Source organism: Hipposideros armiger, unplaced genomic scaffold (genome assembly GCF_001890085.2).
Source record: "Hipposideros armiger isolate ML-2016 unplaced genomic scaffold, ASM189008v1 scaffold_431, whole genome shotgun sequence".
In the NCBI taxonomy this organism is placed as follows: domain Eukaryota; kingdom Metazoa; phylum Chordata; class Mammalia; order Chiroptera; family Hipposideridae; genus Hipposideros; species Hipposideros armiger.
In genome coordinates, this window is record NW_017731781.1 from 380,573 (window position 1) to 395,002 (window position 14,430).

The 14,430-nt window shown below is 48.1% G+C and overlaps 1 protein-coding gene across 3 annotated transcripts; it reads right to left on the reverse strand.

The window, feature by feature from the left end:
- Positions 1-41: 41 nt before the first annotated feature.
- EIF5A (eukaryotic translation initiation factor 5A) lies at positions 42-4,827 on the reverse strand. Of its 3 annotated transcripts, none has more exons than XM_019664934.1 (6): positions 4,620-4,827; positions 2,573-2,758; positions 1,338-1,442; positions 1,022-1,153; positions 862-935; positions 42-674 (listed from the first exon to the last, which is right to left on the reverse strand). In XM_019664934.1, exons 2-5 carry the CDS (start codon positions 2,735-2,737, stop codon positions 873-875), a joined length of 465 nt encoding a protein of 154 aa, XP_019520479.1. In that variant the 5' UTR covers positions 2,738-2,758; positions 4,620-4,827; the 3' UTR covers positions 42-674; positions 862-872. The 3 variants fall into 3 exon arrangements, with proteins under 3 accessions (XP_019520479.1, XP_019520481.1, XP_019520480.1); XM_019664936.1 differs by lacking the exon at positions 4,620-4,827 and adding an exon at positions 4,256-4,395; XM_019664935.1 differs by lacking the exon at positions 4,620-4,827 and adding an exon at positions 4,299-4,319.
- Positions 4,828-14,430: the final 9,603 nt, after the last annotated feature.

The following is a 14,430-nucleotide window of genomic DNA, read 5'->3' on the forward strand; positions in this document are numbered from 1 at the left end:
TTAAGTCAGCAAATACCCATTTATTCAAAGAAGCAGCTAAGTTGGGGCTTCATATTAAACTTGTAGTTTTATTCAGGTTTGATTTTAACAAATGTGTCGGGGAGAGAGCCCACAGGAAAGGGTGAAGCCCATGGGGACAGGGCCCTCCCAGATGCCTGAGGAGAGGGCAGGTCCCCTCCCCTCCCCTCCTCTTCCCTCCCCAGCTAAAGGGATTTGGGGAGAGATATAGGCAGGGGAGGAGGCTGGTCCCCAGTCTGTGGGGGTGGTACTTGGGGTAAAGGGCTATGGGGAACAAGGGACCAGATTGGGGATGAGTGGGGGAAGGGACACAAGGACCATTTGCCAGAATCCACAGCTTTCTGATTCCAGAATTTAAAAAAAAAAAAAAAAAAAAACTAAACCACAAGCAGCACCCACCCCCTCTCCCCTACCAGGGCTGTAGTGCGAGGGGAGAAGAGGAGGGCAGCTTCACCAAGGCCATGGCTCACTCCTGGACCAGGGAGCAGGGTGAAGGGCAGGGGCTCCCCGACAGATTGAAGGGGTGGGGAAAACCAAAATAAAACGTCAAATAAATCGTATAGGAGTCCAGCCAAGTGCCTGGCCAGAGCCAGGCCAGGCTGGGGGAGGGGGCCTCTGCAGGCTCCAGGATCACTGCTGCTGCCACCACTGCCACCCTGGGTAGGAGAAAGAAACCAGGTAAGACAGGAAAACACCTTCAACAGGATAAAGGGTGAGGACAATGCTGGGGCTAGAAAGTAAGCCTAGAAGAATTAAGACTAAAGCAAAAGCAACTCTTTGATGGGAACAAAGAATTGAGGAGGCAAAGTGTGGAGGAGGTTGGGGGGAGTTTGTCACACTCACCTGGGAGCCAGTTATTTTGCCATAGCCTTGATTGCAACAGCTGCCTCCTCTGTCATGGCAGACAGCACTGTGATCTGGGGGGAACAAGTGAAAAAAAAGTCTGAGCTCAGAAATGAAGCACAAAGAGGAAAGTGGGGCACAAGAATGGGGGACTATATACCAGGATCTCCTCTCCACAGTCATATTTCTGCTCAATCTCCTTGCCGAGGTCTCCCTCAGGCAGACGAAGGTCCTCTCGCACCTCCCCGCTATCCTGGAGCAGTGATAGATACCCATCCTGGATGCCAATCAGCTGGGGGAAGATAGGGAAGAAAGCTGGAGGTTGAGGATAAAAGGTCTGACAGACAAACTGGGGTGGCAAACTACTAACACCAAATACCCTCTCCTCCAGCCATTTTCCTCCTCCCAGCACAAGCTCTTCTGGTCAATCTGTATCCCCCTCACCCCTCCACCCAACCACTAACCCATCTACATACCTGGAAATCATTCCTTTTGATGTTGGGAACATCCATATTATGAGTTGATGGACAGATATCTTCATATTTCTTCCCAGTAAAGATGTCAATACCAACCAGGTGGACCTGTGTATATGCATCACATCAAAGAGAAACCCAACCAAACCGTAGAATGGAGCAGATAAAGGCCCAAGTTGTCCTTGACTGGTAAGGGAAGTCAAACTACATTGTATGGGCAAAGAGTAGGGAAGCTGGAAATGAACCATAAAGTCAAGAAAGAAACACCAAAGCCTCTAAAAGAACCAGAGGCAAAAGACCACCATTGAGATTGGGCTTGACAGCACAAGGGAAACTAGACCAGGCTTGGAGCAGTCAGTTATTTACATTGACAAATAAGAAGCTAAGAGCCTAAAGGAGTGGGAGGAGTCTAGGTAAAAGTTTAGAAGAGTTTTCTGCACAACAGCATAAAAGGCTAAAAACTTGGGAAATAAAGAAGGTACAAGGCAAAGAGTTGAGAAAACAGAAAAGAGTGGGAAAGGAAGAGAGCTGAAAAGAAAAAATGACCTGGGGGAAACCAGAAAGAACTAAGCAATTAAGAAACAAGGAAACCAGAAAGAACATTGAAGGATCTAATAAGACATGAGAAGGTAACCTAGGATGAATGCCAAGTCAACAAAAGAGAGAAACTGATAAGAGAATAAAATCACAAGAAATCCAAAAAGGATGAACCAGACTGAATTTCTGAGGAAACAGAAAAGTCTCAAGTGACAAGGAAAGCACTAGCAAAAATGTTAGGACCCAAGAAATCAAGGAGACACCCAAGGAGCTCAAGGAGAGGGGGGCAGAAAGGTGATTTAGAAACTCAGCGGTACAGTGGCCCTCTCCAGGGAAGGCTGCATTCTGTGTTAGGATCGAAGAAACCCTGGGAAAAACTACGAGCACCTACAAAAACTCAAGGGAATAAAGACAGAAAAATTGAAAGCCAGAAATAAGCAGCAGCAGCTGAATGGCACAAGCAAAAAGGACCACCAAGAGATGTTACCAGAGAATATAGGTAGAAGAGGCTCAACACTGGAGCGGCAAGAGTAGTTGAAAGGTATCCAGGACTGAGTGCTGAACACACAAGATTAGATGGTAGGTAAGAAAAGAGCTTAAGGAAAGTAAAGCTAGGATTGACGACAGCTTACTGCCAGGAGCCCCATGGACATACATGGGAGGTGTGGGGAAGGCAAGATGTGGAGAGGTGAAATTCTAACCTTGGCGTGGCCGTGCTTGCCAGTCTTGGAGGTGGACATCTCCACGATCTTACATGGCCGGCCTTTGAGCACCACAAAGCCATTCTTACGTAATGCTGAACACTGCATTGGGAAGGTGGCTGAGGCCCCTGCATCTCCTGTCTCGAAGTCCAAATCATCTGCCATCTTAAGAGGCTTCGATTCCAACTAGAATCAAGAAGAGAACTGGGGTCAGTAAGAGCGGAGGTTAACAGGGCCTCTAATTTATCCCACTTCTCTCTGGAAACACTGCTTCATTTTCTTCCCAGCTGTTTACTCCATTACCTACCTAAAATAAAACCAAAGTTCCTAGATTAAATACTGACTGGAATCACAAATACTTAAAAACTAGTGTGTGTGGGTGAAATAAGCTGGGTCCCCACCCCAAATCAAAGTAAAGAGGGGCTTGGGAAAGGAAGTTTCGGGGAATTAGGATGCTAAATATCTGAGATGGGCAAAGGCCTAATGTCTGGGAGGGGGAGACTCAGGTGTTAAGTAGCCACTGAAACCAACCACCCCTCTTCCCTGTACATAATAACCAGGGCTATAATTAGGTGAGTAGCAATGAGCCAGCACAAGGGCGGGGCTAATGTGGAGGGGAGAAGGGAGGGTGGAGACCAGAGGACGGGGCCCCACCCGGCTGTTACACCCCCCCAACCTATCCACACACAAGCCAGTCATTGGTACAGGAAACCACAAGGCCTCTTTGGGGGATTCCCGCCTCTCCAACATGCATTTGCAGATGCAGCCGAAGGGGAGAAAATAAACTTGTTTTCTAACTGCCACCCCCCCCCAACACGTCGATCTCGTTTCCCAAAGGGAACCCAGGAACCCAGCCTCTCCTCGAGGGCCCTCCCACTTTTCCCAAGATGCATCAGTCCTTTAGGGTTTTCAGGCTGGGCCTGTAAGTCAGTATAAAGTGGGGACTGAGGAATGACAATAAAATGAAAGCAAAGATTGCCAATAGTAAGTAGTATAACTTGTACTAGTCTAGTTGAGTTAAGGACTCTAAAACCAGTAACTCCCAAAATTGGCACATCGAGGAAGACAGTGACAAGGTGAAAAGCGCCTATCATAGCAGGGAACTCATTTGCCCGGGACTTTAAGGTGCTGTCGGTATGACTGAGAAGAGTTGGGTTCCCGTTCAATCGCCCTCAGTTTCCCCATTTCTCTGGCCTTCCAGCACGGAAGAGTGCCACTTACACCTGGTTGGCCCTTTCACTTCACATGAGGGTTGGGGGTAAAGCCCCAGGGGCCCATGAGGTGAGGGAGGGCTAACATATGCCTGCACCGGGCTCTCCGGGGTGATCAGGGTCTGGGCCTCTGGCTTCTCCCACTCTTCTAAATTCCAAGCTCCTTTAGGCGCCCGCGAGGACCTGCTGTCCCCGCGGAGAGGATTGCCGGCTCCCGCCCACCATGTGGCCGCCCGGGGTTTCCGGTGGCCCGGACCTGGGGGGAGGGGTCCCCGCGCTGCCATGCGGGCCCCGTCCACGTTCGGCCATGCGGCCTCCGACCCGTAGGGCAGGATCCCGTGGGGGGTACTTCCGGTGCCGCGGCTGTCCCCTCCTCAAAGGCCGCACCAGGACGGAGCTACGCCGCTTCCCTCCTCCTACGCCGGCCGCCAGCCCCCCCCATGCCCTCTCACCGAATAGCCCCCTCCCCCACCTCACGTGGCCGCGCGGTGCTCGGTTCTCAACGGCCCAAGTACCTCTGACTCCGCGGGCCGATCTGGCCCCCGGCCCTCGCCCCGGCGTGGCCGCCCGGCGGCCTCTCCCGCGTGGCGGCCTCGCGGCTCGCCGTCCCCCGCCCTGCGTCGCTCCAACGTCACCCGTCAGGCCCCAACCGTCACCCGGCGCGCCAACCCGAGCGCGCGCCCGCGCCTTCCCGCACCTCACACTGCTCGCTGACCGGACCCCGTGCAGCGGCCGCCGCCGTTCCCCTCTACCCCCTCCCCGACCCCCGCGCAGTTCCATCTCTACTCCCAGGCCCAAAGCAGGGTTCCGCGCACGCGCTCCCTGCCCGTTCTCACCTCGCGCGAACGCACTGACTCGACCCCGTCCGCTCGCCGCGAGCCCAACCGCTGCCTCCGAGCCCACTGCCGCCGCCGCCGCCTCTACCGCCGCCGTCGCTGCTGCACACGGGTCTTAGTACGCAGGCGCCGACTCCCCACTGACCAACCAAGCAGCCCTGTGACAGCCGCGCAAGCGTGCTAGCTAGCTCCGCCGCCCTCCACCCCCGCACTGCGCAAGCGCACAGTCCCTCCGCGAACTCCACCCTCCCTCCCACCTACCCATTCAATGACGCGCTACGTCACCCCGCCCCTTACGTATCCTGAGTTCTGCCCACCAGTAGGCAACGCGCAGGCGCACCCGGTGTTTTAATCCCTTCAACCTCCTCTTTCCTCCCCGTGATAGACCATCAGCTTTACCGGACAGTCCTTGCGCCTGCGCAATAAGGAGCCTTAGACTCACCCTCTAAGAAAACGCCTCGGCCTCAAAGCGCATGCGTGTTGGGAATCCTGCCCTCCCCTTCCACCTCAGACGTCGTCAGTACGCCGGACGTTGAAAAGACCATGCCACTGTATCGCTTGTCTCGTCTAGAACGCATGCGTCATAGGAAACGCCCCACCTTGGCTTTAACTGGACTTGAACGACTCACACGTTTCAGAAAACTTGCCCTGGGGGTTTGGGCCTCTTGTTTGAAATCCTATCCCCACCCCCTTGTTTGAAAACCTATCTCCCGATTACACACATGCGCGCGAGACCTTTTCCGCTCCACTCTTCTCATTGAGCTAGTGTGGTCGGGTTATCACCTATCTCAGCTTCACTTCTCTAAACTGTACGTTTCTACTCTACCATAGAGTTTCACTCGGAAAGCTAGAGCGGTCCTATCCCAGCAACCATCTTATTTAAATCCTTGGTCCGTATTGGTCCTTATGGTTTCCATAGAGGCCATTCTACCTCCTGCCGAAGTAGACTTACTTGTGATTTCTTTTTTTCCCGAACTGTTTTCTGCGGTCTCCAAAACAATTGTCTCCGAGCACCCTTAAAAAAATTCTCTATAAGTGGTACGTTAAATTTCACTAACGTTCTCTAAATCATAGAAGATGACCATGAAGCTGGAAACAAGCTATCTCTCGAAATGTATTTCTCTGGCCCTCGCTCTAGAGAAGAAAGCTACTTTTCCTGAAACTTTATAGTCTCCATTGAGTTCCTAGGTTTCCAGCATTACCTTCACGGCTACTGTGCTTCTTCAACAGTACTGTGGAGCAAGACGAGCAACTATTAATAAATACCTGGGTTTAGAATCCAAACCCCTCACTCTGGGTCTTGTTTTAAGAATTCTGTGACACGATGTGAACTGCAAACATCAGCTTGAATTAATACATTTATGTAGCACATTATACTATCACCCCCAGCTCATTCCTCTCAATTTTCTGAAATTTCTGCCCTTTGTAAAACAAACAAACAAAATTTCTGGGTGCATCGTTTAAAAGTTAAAATGATAATGGTGGAGGCTGTGCATGTGTGGGGCAGGAGGTATATGGGAAATATTGGTGTCTTTTTCTGTGAACATAAAACTCCTCTGAAAAATACAGGTATTATATTTGGGGGGGGGGGATTGGAGCTAGACTGGATGCAAGAGACCAGTGAAGAGCATCTGACAATAGTCCAAGTAAGCAAGAATGAAGACCTGGATGAAGGCAGTTGTAGTGGGGCAGAGGGGAAAAGATGAGTACCAGACACATTTTGGAAATGTAATTGATGGAACTGGTGGTTAATTGAATGAGGAAGATGAAGTCAAAGAGTAGGTCAAACGTGCCTTCAGTCTGTGTGTCTGGGGAATATATTAACCAAGCCATTCCTGAAGATAAATGCATTCAAACAGGAATTGGGAAATCATTTTAAGGTTCTGGAATTCTGAGATTCTTGGAAAGCCTGCTCAGAGTTGGATGGGGCCAGTACATTAGTCTCACAGCAAAGATGGGCTCAGGAAGGTGGGAAAGACTGGGGTTGAGGACAAACCAGCTGGTTTTTTTGTGTGTTTGTTTTTGTTTTTTAATGATTTATTTTATTTTATTTTAAGATTTTTATTGGGGAATTGGGGGATGGGAACAATGCTGGGGAATTGGGGGAAGGGGAACAGACAAGTTGCTGTCCTTTTGTTCTTCAGTCTAGTTGTGGAGGACGTTGCTTCACTGGCCCAAGTTGGCACCATCATTGCGCTCTTCCCGGGTGAGGCAGATCAGTCGCCGGCTTATGGACGGCCGCTCACGCTGGCTGCTGGCTACACATGGTAGCCCATGGCAACCCACTGCCACAGGGACTGCAGTCTACGCCGTTGCCCGCGACTCACGGCATCCCAGCTCCAGGTTGAGCTGTTGTTCAGCATCTTAGCTGTGGAGGGCAGTGTCACTGGCCCTCACATGTGGGATCCGAAACGGGGCCCTCTGGCGTCCCAAGCCAGTTCTTAACCATCGTGCCACTCAGCCGGCCCCCAGCTGTTTTTTTTGTACCATTTGTCCCTCACATGGAAGGGAAAGGGCTCCAGTTGTATCAAGAGGAATGGTTTTGTATGATTAAAAAGATTCTGTCAAATTTTCTTTATTATGAAAATAACAGTCCATTGTAGAAAAAATTTGGAAAATAAAGAAAATTTAAAAATTAACCATAAACCCAACACCCAGAAGCAAGTGCTATTAATGTTTTACCATATTTTCCTCCAACCTTTTTCTATGCCTTTTAAAAAATACATCTGAGGGGCAGCCGGTTAGCTTAGGTGGTTAGAGTGCAGGCTCATAACACCAAGGTTGCCGGTTCGACTCCCATGTGGGTCGTGGAGCTGCGCCCTCCACAACTAAATTAAAGACAACTACTTGACTTGGAGCTGATGGTTCTGGAAAAACACACTGTTCCCCAATAAAATTTCTTTAAAATAAATAAAAATAAGAATAAAAAATACATCTGAGATCATAGTCAACTGTTTGTTGCACGTGAAAGTAAATTAAGTCAGCTGATGGAAGGAATTCCCAGACAGAAAACAGGCAAGGATTGGGGTTGAGGTGGGGGTTCTCCATGGTACAAATATTTCACAGTGAGAATTTATCCTTATCAGGGAACCTGGGCAGGGACTATTCTTCCTTCCACCTTCAAGGGCTTGCATAAAAGTCAAACACACCAAATGGACCTTTAAAATGGGTAAATAGGTAACCCTTGTGGTTGTTCTTGGACCCCGCTGCTGGGATCTTAGCAGAAACCTTGACTGCACTCACTTACCCATTTATTCAGTTAATATTTACTGAGTCTATTAAGCACCAGATACTTGGGATCCAAGGGTGGTGAGCTTAGCAGTATGATCTCTGCCCCGTAGTTGGGAGGGGGAATTATCAGATAATAAATACCTAATATTGGTCTGTGTGCTTAGGCCAGTACCTGTCTACCACCAGTGACTGATGGGTTTATAAATGGTAGTATGAGATTAGGAGGAGCACCTGAAGGATGCCTGAAGGATCTTCATGATTTTGACCTTGCTTCTTTGGAAGCTAAAGAGGGTGGAGGTGGAGAATGAGACTGTAGTAGTTCTGGGGCTGAAGGAAAAGCCTTACCCAAAAGTCCTCCTCACTCTCTTGTTCAACATGGGTGCTAGAGAGAGAAGTCATAAAGTTCCTTAGAAACTGTACTAAGTAAGTAGGGAATAAGGCTGGGGCAGACCCAGCACATAAAAGAAGGAAACTCAATGAGCTAATCACAAATGACTATAGAGTGTTGACTATGATCATTCATTTGCTCATTCATTCAATCTCTAGGTGGTTGCAAAGGCCTTGCTCTGTACCAGGCCCTATGGCCAGTGGGGGGAATTCAGAGGTAGCCAGGCAACTGCAGAGCAGAATGATGTAGCCCACCAGGGAATGTGGGGTTGAGTGAGCACCAAGATGGGGCCAGATCCAGCCTGGAAACCTCGCAAGTCTTTTGGCAGGGAAGACACCAAAGTCAAAGAACCTAAAGAAGGATTAGCCCTCAGGATGAGGAAGGGTCTGGGAGTTCGGTGGGCGAGAGGTTAAAGAAACATTAGCTAGGTATCAACCCTTCTTGGCTGGTCTAGACCCATGAAATGAATATCTCAAGATGTGAGAGGAGGTGAGGAGCAGGTGACATCGGTGTTCAAGAAGAAAGATCCAAAGTGTAGGTTGGGGCCTCAGCTGCAGGCTCCCAATCCAGGGGGATACCCTTGCTGCATCTTGGGTCCCAGGCCTGTGAACCTGCCTACAATCACAGTCCTAAACGCAATCCTGTCTACCCTCTCTGCATCCGGCCAGCTCTTGTGTACATTTCAGAATGGGATTTGACTTCACCTCCCACTGAGGCCATCCCTGACACATCCAGGCTGACCTGGATGGCATCTTCTCTGCCTCACTGCCTCTGTGCTCACCTCAACCAGACAACATGTCTGTCTACCTCACCAGACCATGAGCTCCCTAAAAGCAGGGTCTTTGCATCCCCAGCATTCACCACTGAGCCTGGCCTGTGGGCAGCTCTAAATGTTTATAGAATGGATGATATGGGGGGAGGGGGCAATATGAGCAAGAGAAACCGCCAAGAGCTTGGAGGGAATCAAGAAGGAAGAATATGGGCTGGCTGAGTGGCTCAGTTAGTTAAGAACTGGCTTGGGATGCCAGAGGGCCCCGGTTCAGATCCCACATATGAGGTCCAGTGACACTGCCCTTTATAGTTAAGATGCTGAACAACAGCTAAACCTGGAGCTGGGCTGCCGCCACTGCTGCAGTGGGTTGCCATGGGCTACCGCGTGTAGCCAGCAGCCAGCGTGAGCGGCCGTCCAGAAGCAGGCGACTGATCTGCCTCGCCCAGGAAGAGCGCAATGATGGTGCCAACTTGGGCCAGTGAAGCAACGTCCTCCACAACTAGGCTGAAGAACAAAAGGACAGCAACTTGTCTGTTCCCCTTCCCCCAATTCCCCAATAACAATCTTAAAAAAACAACAACAAAAAAAAAACAGTGTGAGCGCTGAGCAACAGGATTGCTGGTTTGATTCCTGGCCTGAGCTGAGGTGCTGCTGAGTTGCCAACAGGTGGCAGTATGACTCAGCTAAAAAAAAAAAAGAAGGAAGAATATTGTAGAATAGTGAGATAGGAATTTGAAATGAAAGATTAAAGAATACGCTTTGGGTACACTTCAGGACCACCTTGTCCTGACTGGCCTGGAAACAGGCCTGGGACCTGCATGCCCTTCTCCCTCCTGTGCTTGCCTCCTCTCCTGTTCAGTGTGCTTGGTTCAGCTTAAGATATCTGATTCTTCTTTGTACTGGTGCCCCCAATTTCTTTGAGGAAAGGGGGCTGGATGACTCAGAGATGAGTGGAACTCACCAAATTCTAAACTCTACAAAACGGGAAACCAGCCTTAGAAATGTAACTTAGACCAGAAAGAGGATTTCCCCCACTTGAGGTCCAAGTCTCCTGCCTGTTAACAGAGGAGGGAGTCTCCCCTCCCACCAACCCCAAGGGAAAAGGAAGTCCTCCAAGTCAGCCCTGCAGTTCATCTGAGCAGTCCATCTATGGGCTACCTTGGCTCCCCCGACTGAGCTGTCATGTTAGAGTTTTAGCTGAGAGGTCCCACAGACCTGCCTGCCCAGAAAAATACCCACCACCCTCACTGCCTTTTGGAGCCAGCCAGGGAAGCCTAAATCCCTACCAATGGTGTCAGTCTCTGAGGTGATTCAATTCAACCAAGAAGAACCCAGTAAACAGCTTTAGACAACCATTCCAGTACCACTCAATTCAGGACAAGTTTCCACCTGGATTCAAAGCATGCCAGAGTTAGGTTCTAACCTACCTATCCCAGCTGTTCCTCTACAGAGCACCCGAAGGCCTCCTGTACTTCCCAAACACAGACATGCCTTTCCCACTTTGGGCCACTCACTTTAACTTTGGCTTAGTCACTTAGCCTCTCTGGGGCTGTTTCTTCATCTATGAGAATAGAGAAATCAACACTTTATAGAGAGCTCACCCAACCCTAGCACTATAAACCCCATTTATATCTAGTACTCTAAATGCAGGACTCTAGCCCGGATTTTCTCCTGAGCTGCAGACTCATACCTCCAACAGTCTGCTTGAGGTCTCCTCTTGGATGTTTCAAACAAGCCCCAAAACAAACTCCTATGTTCCTCCTCTAGGGTTTCTCACTGAAGTAAATACATCATCATCCAGCCAAGTCCACTCAAGCTAAAAACCTAAGTTCCTTGATTCCTTTTCACTCACTTCCATACATCCAGTCCACCACCAAGTCCTGCAGACACTATTTCCAAAACATACTTCAAACTGGTCTACTTCTCTCCATCTTCGCCAATCCCACACTAATCCATGGCTCCATCACACCTGCCTCCTTCCAATTTATTTTCCACAGAGCAGCCAAATGTTTTAAAAACAAATCAAGTAGGGGAAGTTGTGCATGGTAGGGAGAGGGTGTATGAGAAATCTCTGTATCTTCTGCTCAATTTTATTTTTATTATTTTTAAAGATTTTATTGGAGAATTGGGGGAGGGGAACAGCGTTGGGGAATCGGGGAAGGGGAACAGACAAGTTGCTGTCCTTTTGTTCTTCTGTTTAGTTGTGGAGGACGTCGCTTCACTGGCCCATGTTGGTATTATCATTGTGCTCTTCTCCGGTGAGGCAGTCACTCACTGGCCACTGGATGGCCGCTCACGGCAGCTCATGGCAGCTTATGTCGGCTGCCAGCCACTCACGGCAGCTCATGGCAGCCCAATGCAGCCCCGCTGCAGCCTACGCCATCGCTGGCAACTCACAGCAGCCCAGCTCCAGGTTGAGCTGTTGTTCACCATCTTAGCTGTAGAGGGTGCAGCATCACTGGCCCTCAAGTGGGATCCGAACCGGAGCCCTGATGCTCAGAGCTGGCATCACAAGCCAACTCTTAACCAACATGCCACTCAGCCGGCCCTCTTCTGCTCAATTTTATTGTGAACCTAAAACCACTTTAAAAAACAAAGTTTAGGGCCGGCTGAGTGGCTCAGTTGGTTAAGAGCTCACTCAAGAGTGTGAGTTCTGAGCAACAAAGTCACTGGTTCGATTCACGGCCCAAGCTGAGCTGCCAACAGGTGGCAGGATGGCTCAGCTAAACAAACAAACAAACAAACAAAAACAACAAAGTTTATTTTGAAAAATAAATGAGGCTACATGAATCACTCCCTTATTTATTTATTTATTTACTTACTTACTTATTTCTTCACTGCTCCTTTAAAAAAAGAAAGCCCTGGGCCAGCCGAGTGGCTCAGCTGGTTAAGAGCTCGCTTGGGAGCACCAGCTCTGAGCAGCAGGGCTGCAGTTCGGATCCCACATTGAAGGACAGTGACACTCGCCCTCTACAGCTAAGATAATGAACAACAGCTCGACCTGGAGCTGGGCTGCTGTGAGTCACCAGCGACGGCGTAGGCTGCAGCGGGGCTGCATTGGGCTGCCATGAGCTGGCAGCCAGCGTGAGCAGCCCGCAGCTGGTGTGAGCTGCTGGGAGCCGCTGTGAGCGGCTGACCAATGACAGGCGACTGATTGCCTCACCCGGGAAGAGCGCAATGATAATACCAACATGTGCCAGTGAAGCAATGTCCTCCACAACTAGACTGAAGAACAAAAACAGCAATTTGTCTACCTGTCTGTTCCCCTCCCCCCAATTCCCCAATAAAATCTTAAAAAAAAAAAAAAAGAAAGAAAGCCCTTTTAAGACTTCCCATCACTCTTGGAATAAAATCCAGATTCCAAGGCTTTGGTTGATCTGATTCTGCCTAATTCACCTCCCCCTTGTTCACTAAACTTTTTCCTCTAATAGGCTCAAGTCTTTTCTGCCTGAAGGCCTTTGCACTAGCTGTTTCACCAGCCTAGAACTTTCTTCCCTCATCCCTTCATTTGGCTGTCTGTCTTCTCATCCTTCAGGTCACAGCTTAAGCTGGCAGTGTCTTCCTGACAGCCAAATTCTAGATTAACCCCCTACATCCTCCTCATCTCTCACATCAATCTGTGCATTTCCTTCATGGCTTTTACTGTATCTGTAAATAGCATGTATATCTATTTACTTACTTCAACGCCTCCTTTACTAGAATGTGAGTCATATGAGGGCAGGGATCTTGTATGTCTTATTCACCTCTACAGACCCAGCACCTTTTACAGCACCTGGCATTCAGTAGGTTCTCAATATGTTTGTTGAAGAAATAAATGAATATGCATATTTTATTGTAAACTACTTGAAATATTTTTAGAAGACGGAGTTGTTAACAAGCACTGTGATTATCATTACAATTACTGGTGCATTGTCTTCCTCACTACATGGTCAGAAAATGGTACTCAATAAATGTCAGTGAAATTAATTCAAATAGGGACTCTGTGGACTTTGAGAACAGATGATTCAGTATCATTAAAGTTGAAATTTAAAGAGATGGTTGTGTCTCTGCCTAATAGAACTTTCTATGATATCTGTGCTAAAACAGTATCCACTAGCCACATGTGGCCATTGAACTCTTGAAATGTGGCTAGCGAGACTGAAGAACTGGATTTTTAATTTTAATTAAATTTCAATAGCCATATGTAGCTAATGACTACTGTATTAGACAAATCAGAACAGTGTCAGGAAGTCTAGCCAGGAGGGAGTGCTTGGGGCCTGGATGGGTAAGGACTCAGTAGCAATGGGAAGATAGAAGACTGGATCTTGGGTCTTTAGAGCTAATCTAAGAGGTATGAATTTTACTTATGAGTCTTCAATGGTAAGTCCCTTAAAAGTTTTAAGCAGAATAGAGTATTCTATTAATTCATTCATAAATTTGCTTAATTAAGTTTATTTGTTAAATTCTCACCCTATTCCTATCCCTTCCCTTCTATAGGCAATTGTGCTATTATATATCTTTTTGTTTTTATGTATGCTGAGATGTGATTTGTTGTTTGTGGGAATGATCATTGTATATCTCATTCTGTTTCTCTAAGCACTCTTTTTCTCTAAGCACTGTGTTATTGAGATTCATCCATGTTGTCATAAGTATATCTAACCAGTTGCTTCTAATAGCTGCATAACACACCTTACTGTACTGTAGTGAGTACACTCATTACACCTTACCCATCACACTCTCAGCAATGGATGCCTAAGCTGCCTCTAACTTCTCACTTTCACATTTTCATGCATGTCTGTAAAAGAATATACCTGTAAAAGAATCTCTTTGGGTTGCATGCCCGGAAATGAATTGCTGGGTCATAGGGAATGTGTATATTTAATGTGCCTAAACATTGCGAGAAAAATCCATTTTATAAAGGTCTTTCTGGCTACTTCATTCACTCAGTCAAATATTTACTGGTCACTTGCTAGATGTCAGGTACACTCTTAGGTACTGAGAATAGAGCAATAAATAAGACAGACAAGATCCCAAGCTTACAAATTATAAACAAGAAAATATCAGGTACTAATAAATACCACAGTGAAAATAAAAGCGGTGGTAAGACAAAATTACTGGGAGGCTATTCTGCTTGTGAGGTACTTGGTGAAAAGGATTGGGGTGGTGGCAACCAAATAAGCAGAAGGCTATTGCAGTGGTGTAGGTGAGAGATGCTGATGGTGTGAACCAGGTAGGGGCAGTGGGGTCCATATCTCTGCATCAAAATATGGTGGAGCCTTTTACCAATACAGAGGATCCTGGAGATTTCCAGCTTGCAGTTGGTCATCATGGGTCTGGAGTTCAGGTGGTCTAGACTAGAGGCATAGACCGGGGAGTCATCTGTGTTTGGGTTGTTTATTGGTTTCCTAGGGTTACTGTAACAGTATCACAAACCTGGTGCT

Coding starts and splice junctions, on each gene's coding strand:
- EIF5A (XM_019664934.1), bottom strand. CDS start 2,737: ATGGCAGATGATTTGGACTTCGAGACAGGAGATGCAGGGGCCTCAGCC. Junction 1,154..1,337: donor TCAAAAGGAATGATTTCCAG/GTATGTAGATGG, acceptor ATCTTCCCCCAG/CTGATTGGCATCCAGGATGG. Junction 936..1,021: donor ACTGTGGAGAGGAGATCCTG/GTATATAGTCCC, acceptor TGTTCCCCCCAG/ATCACAGTGCTGTCTGCCAT.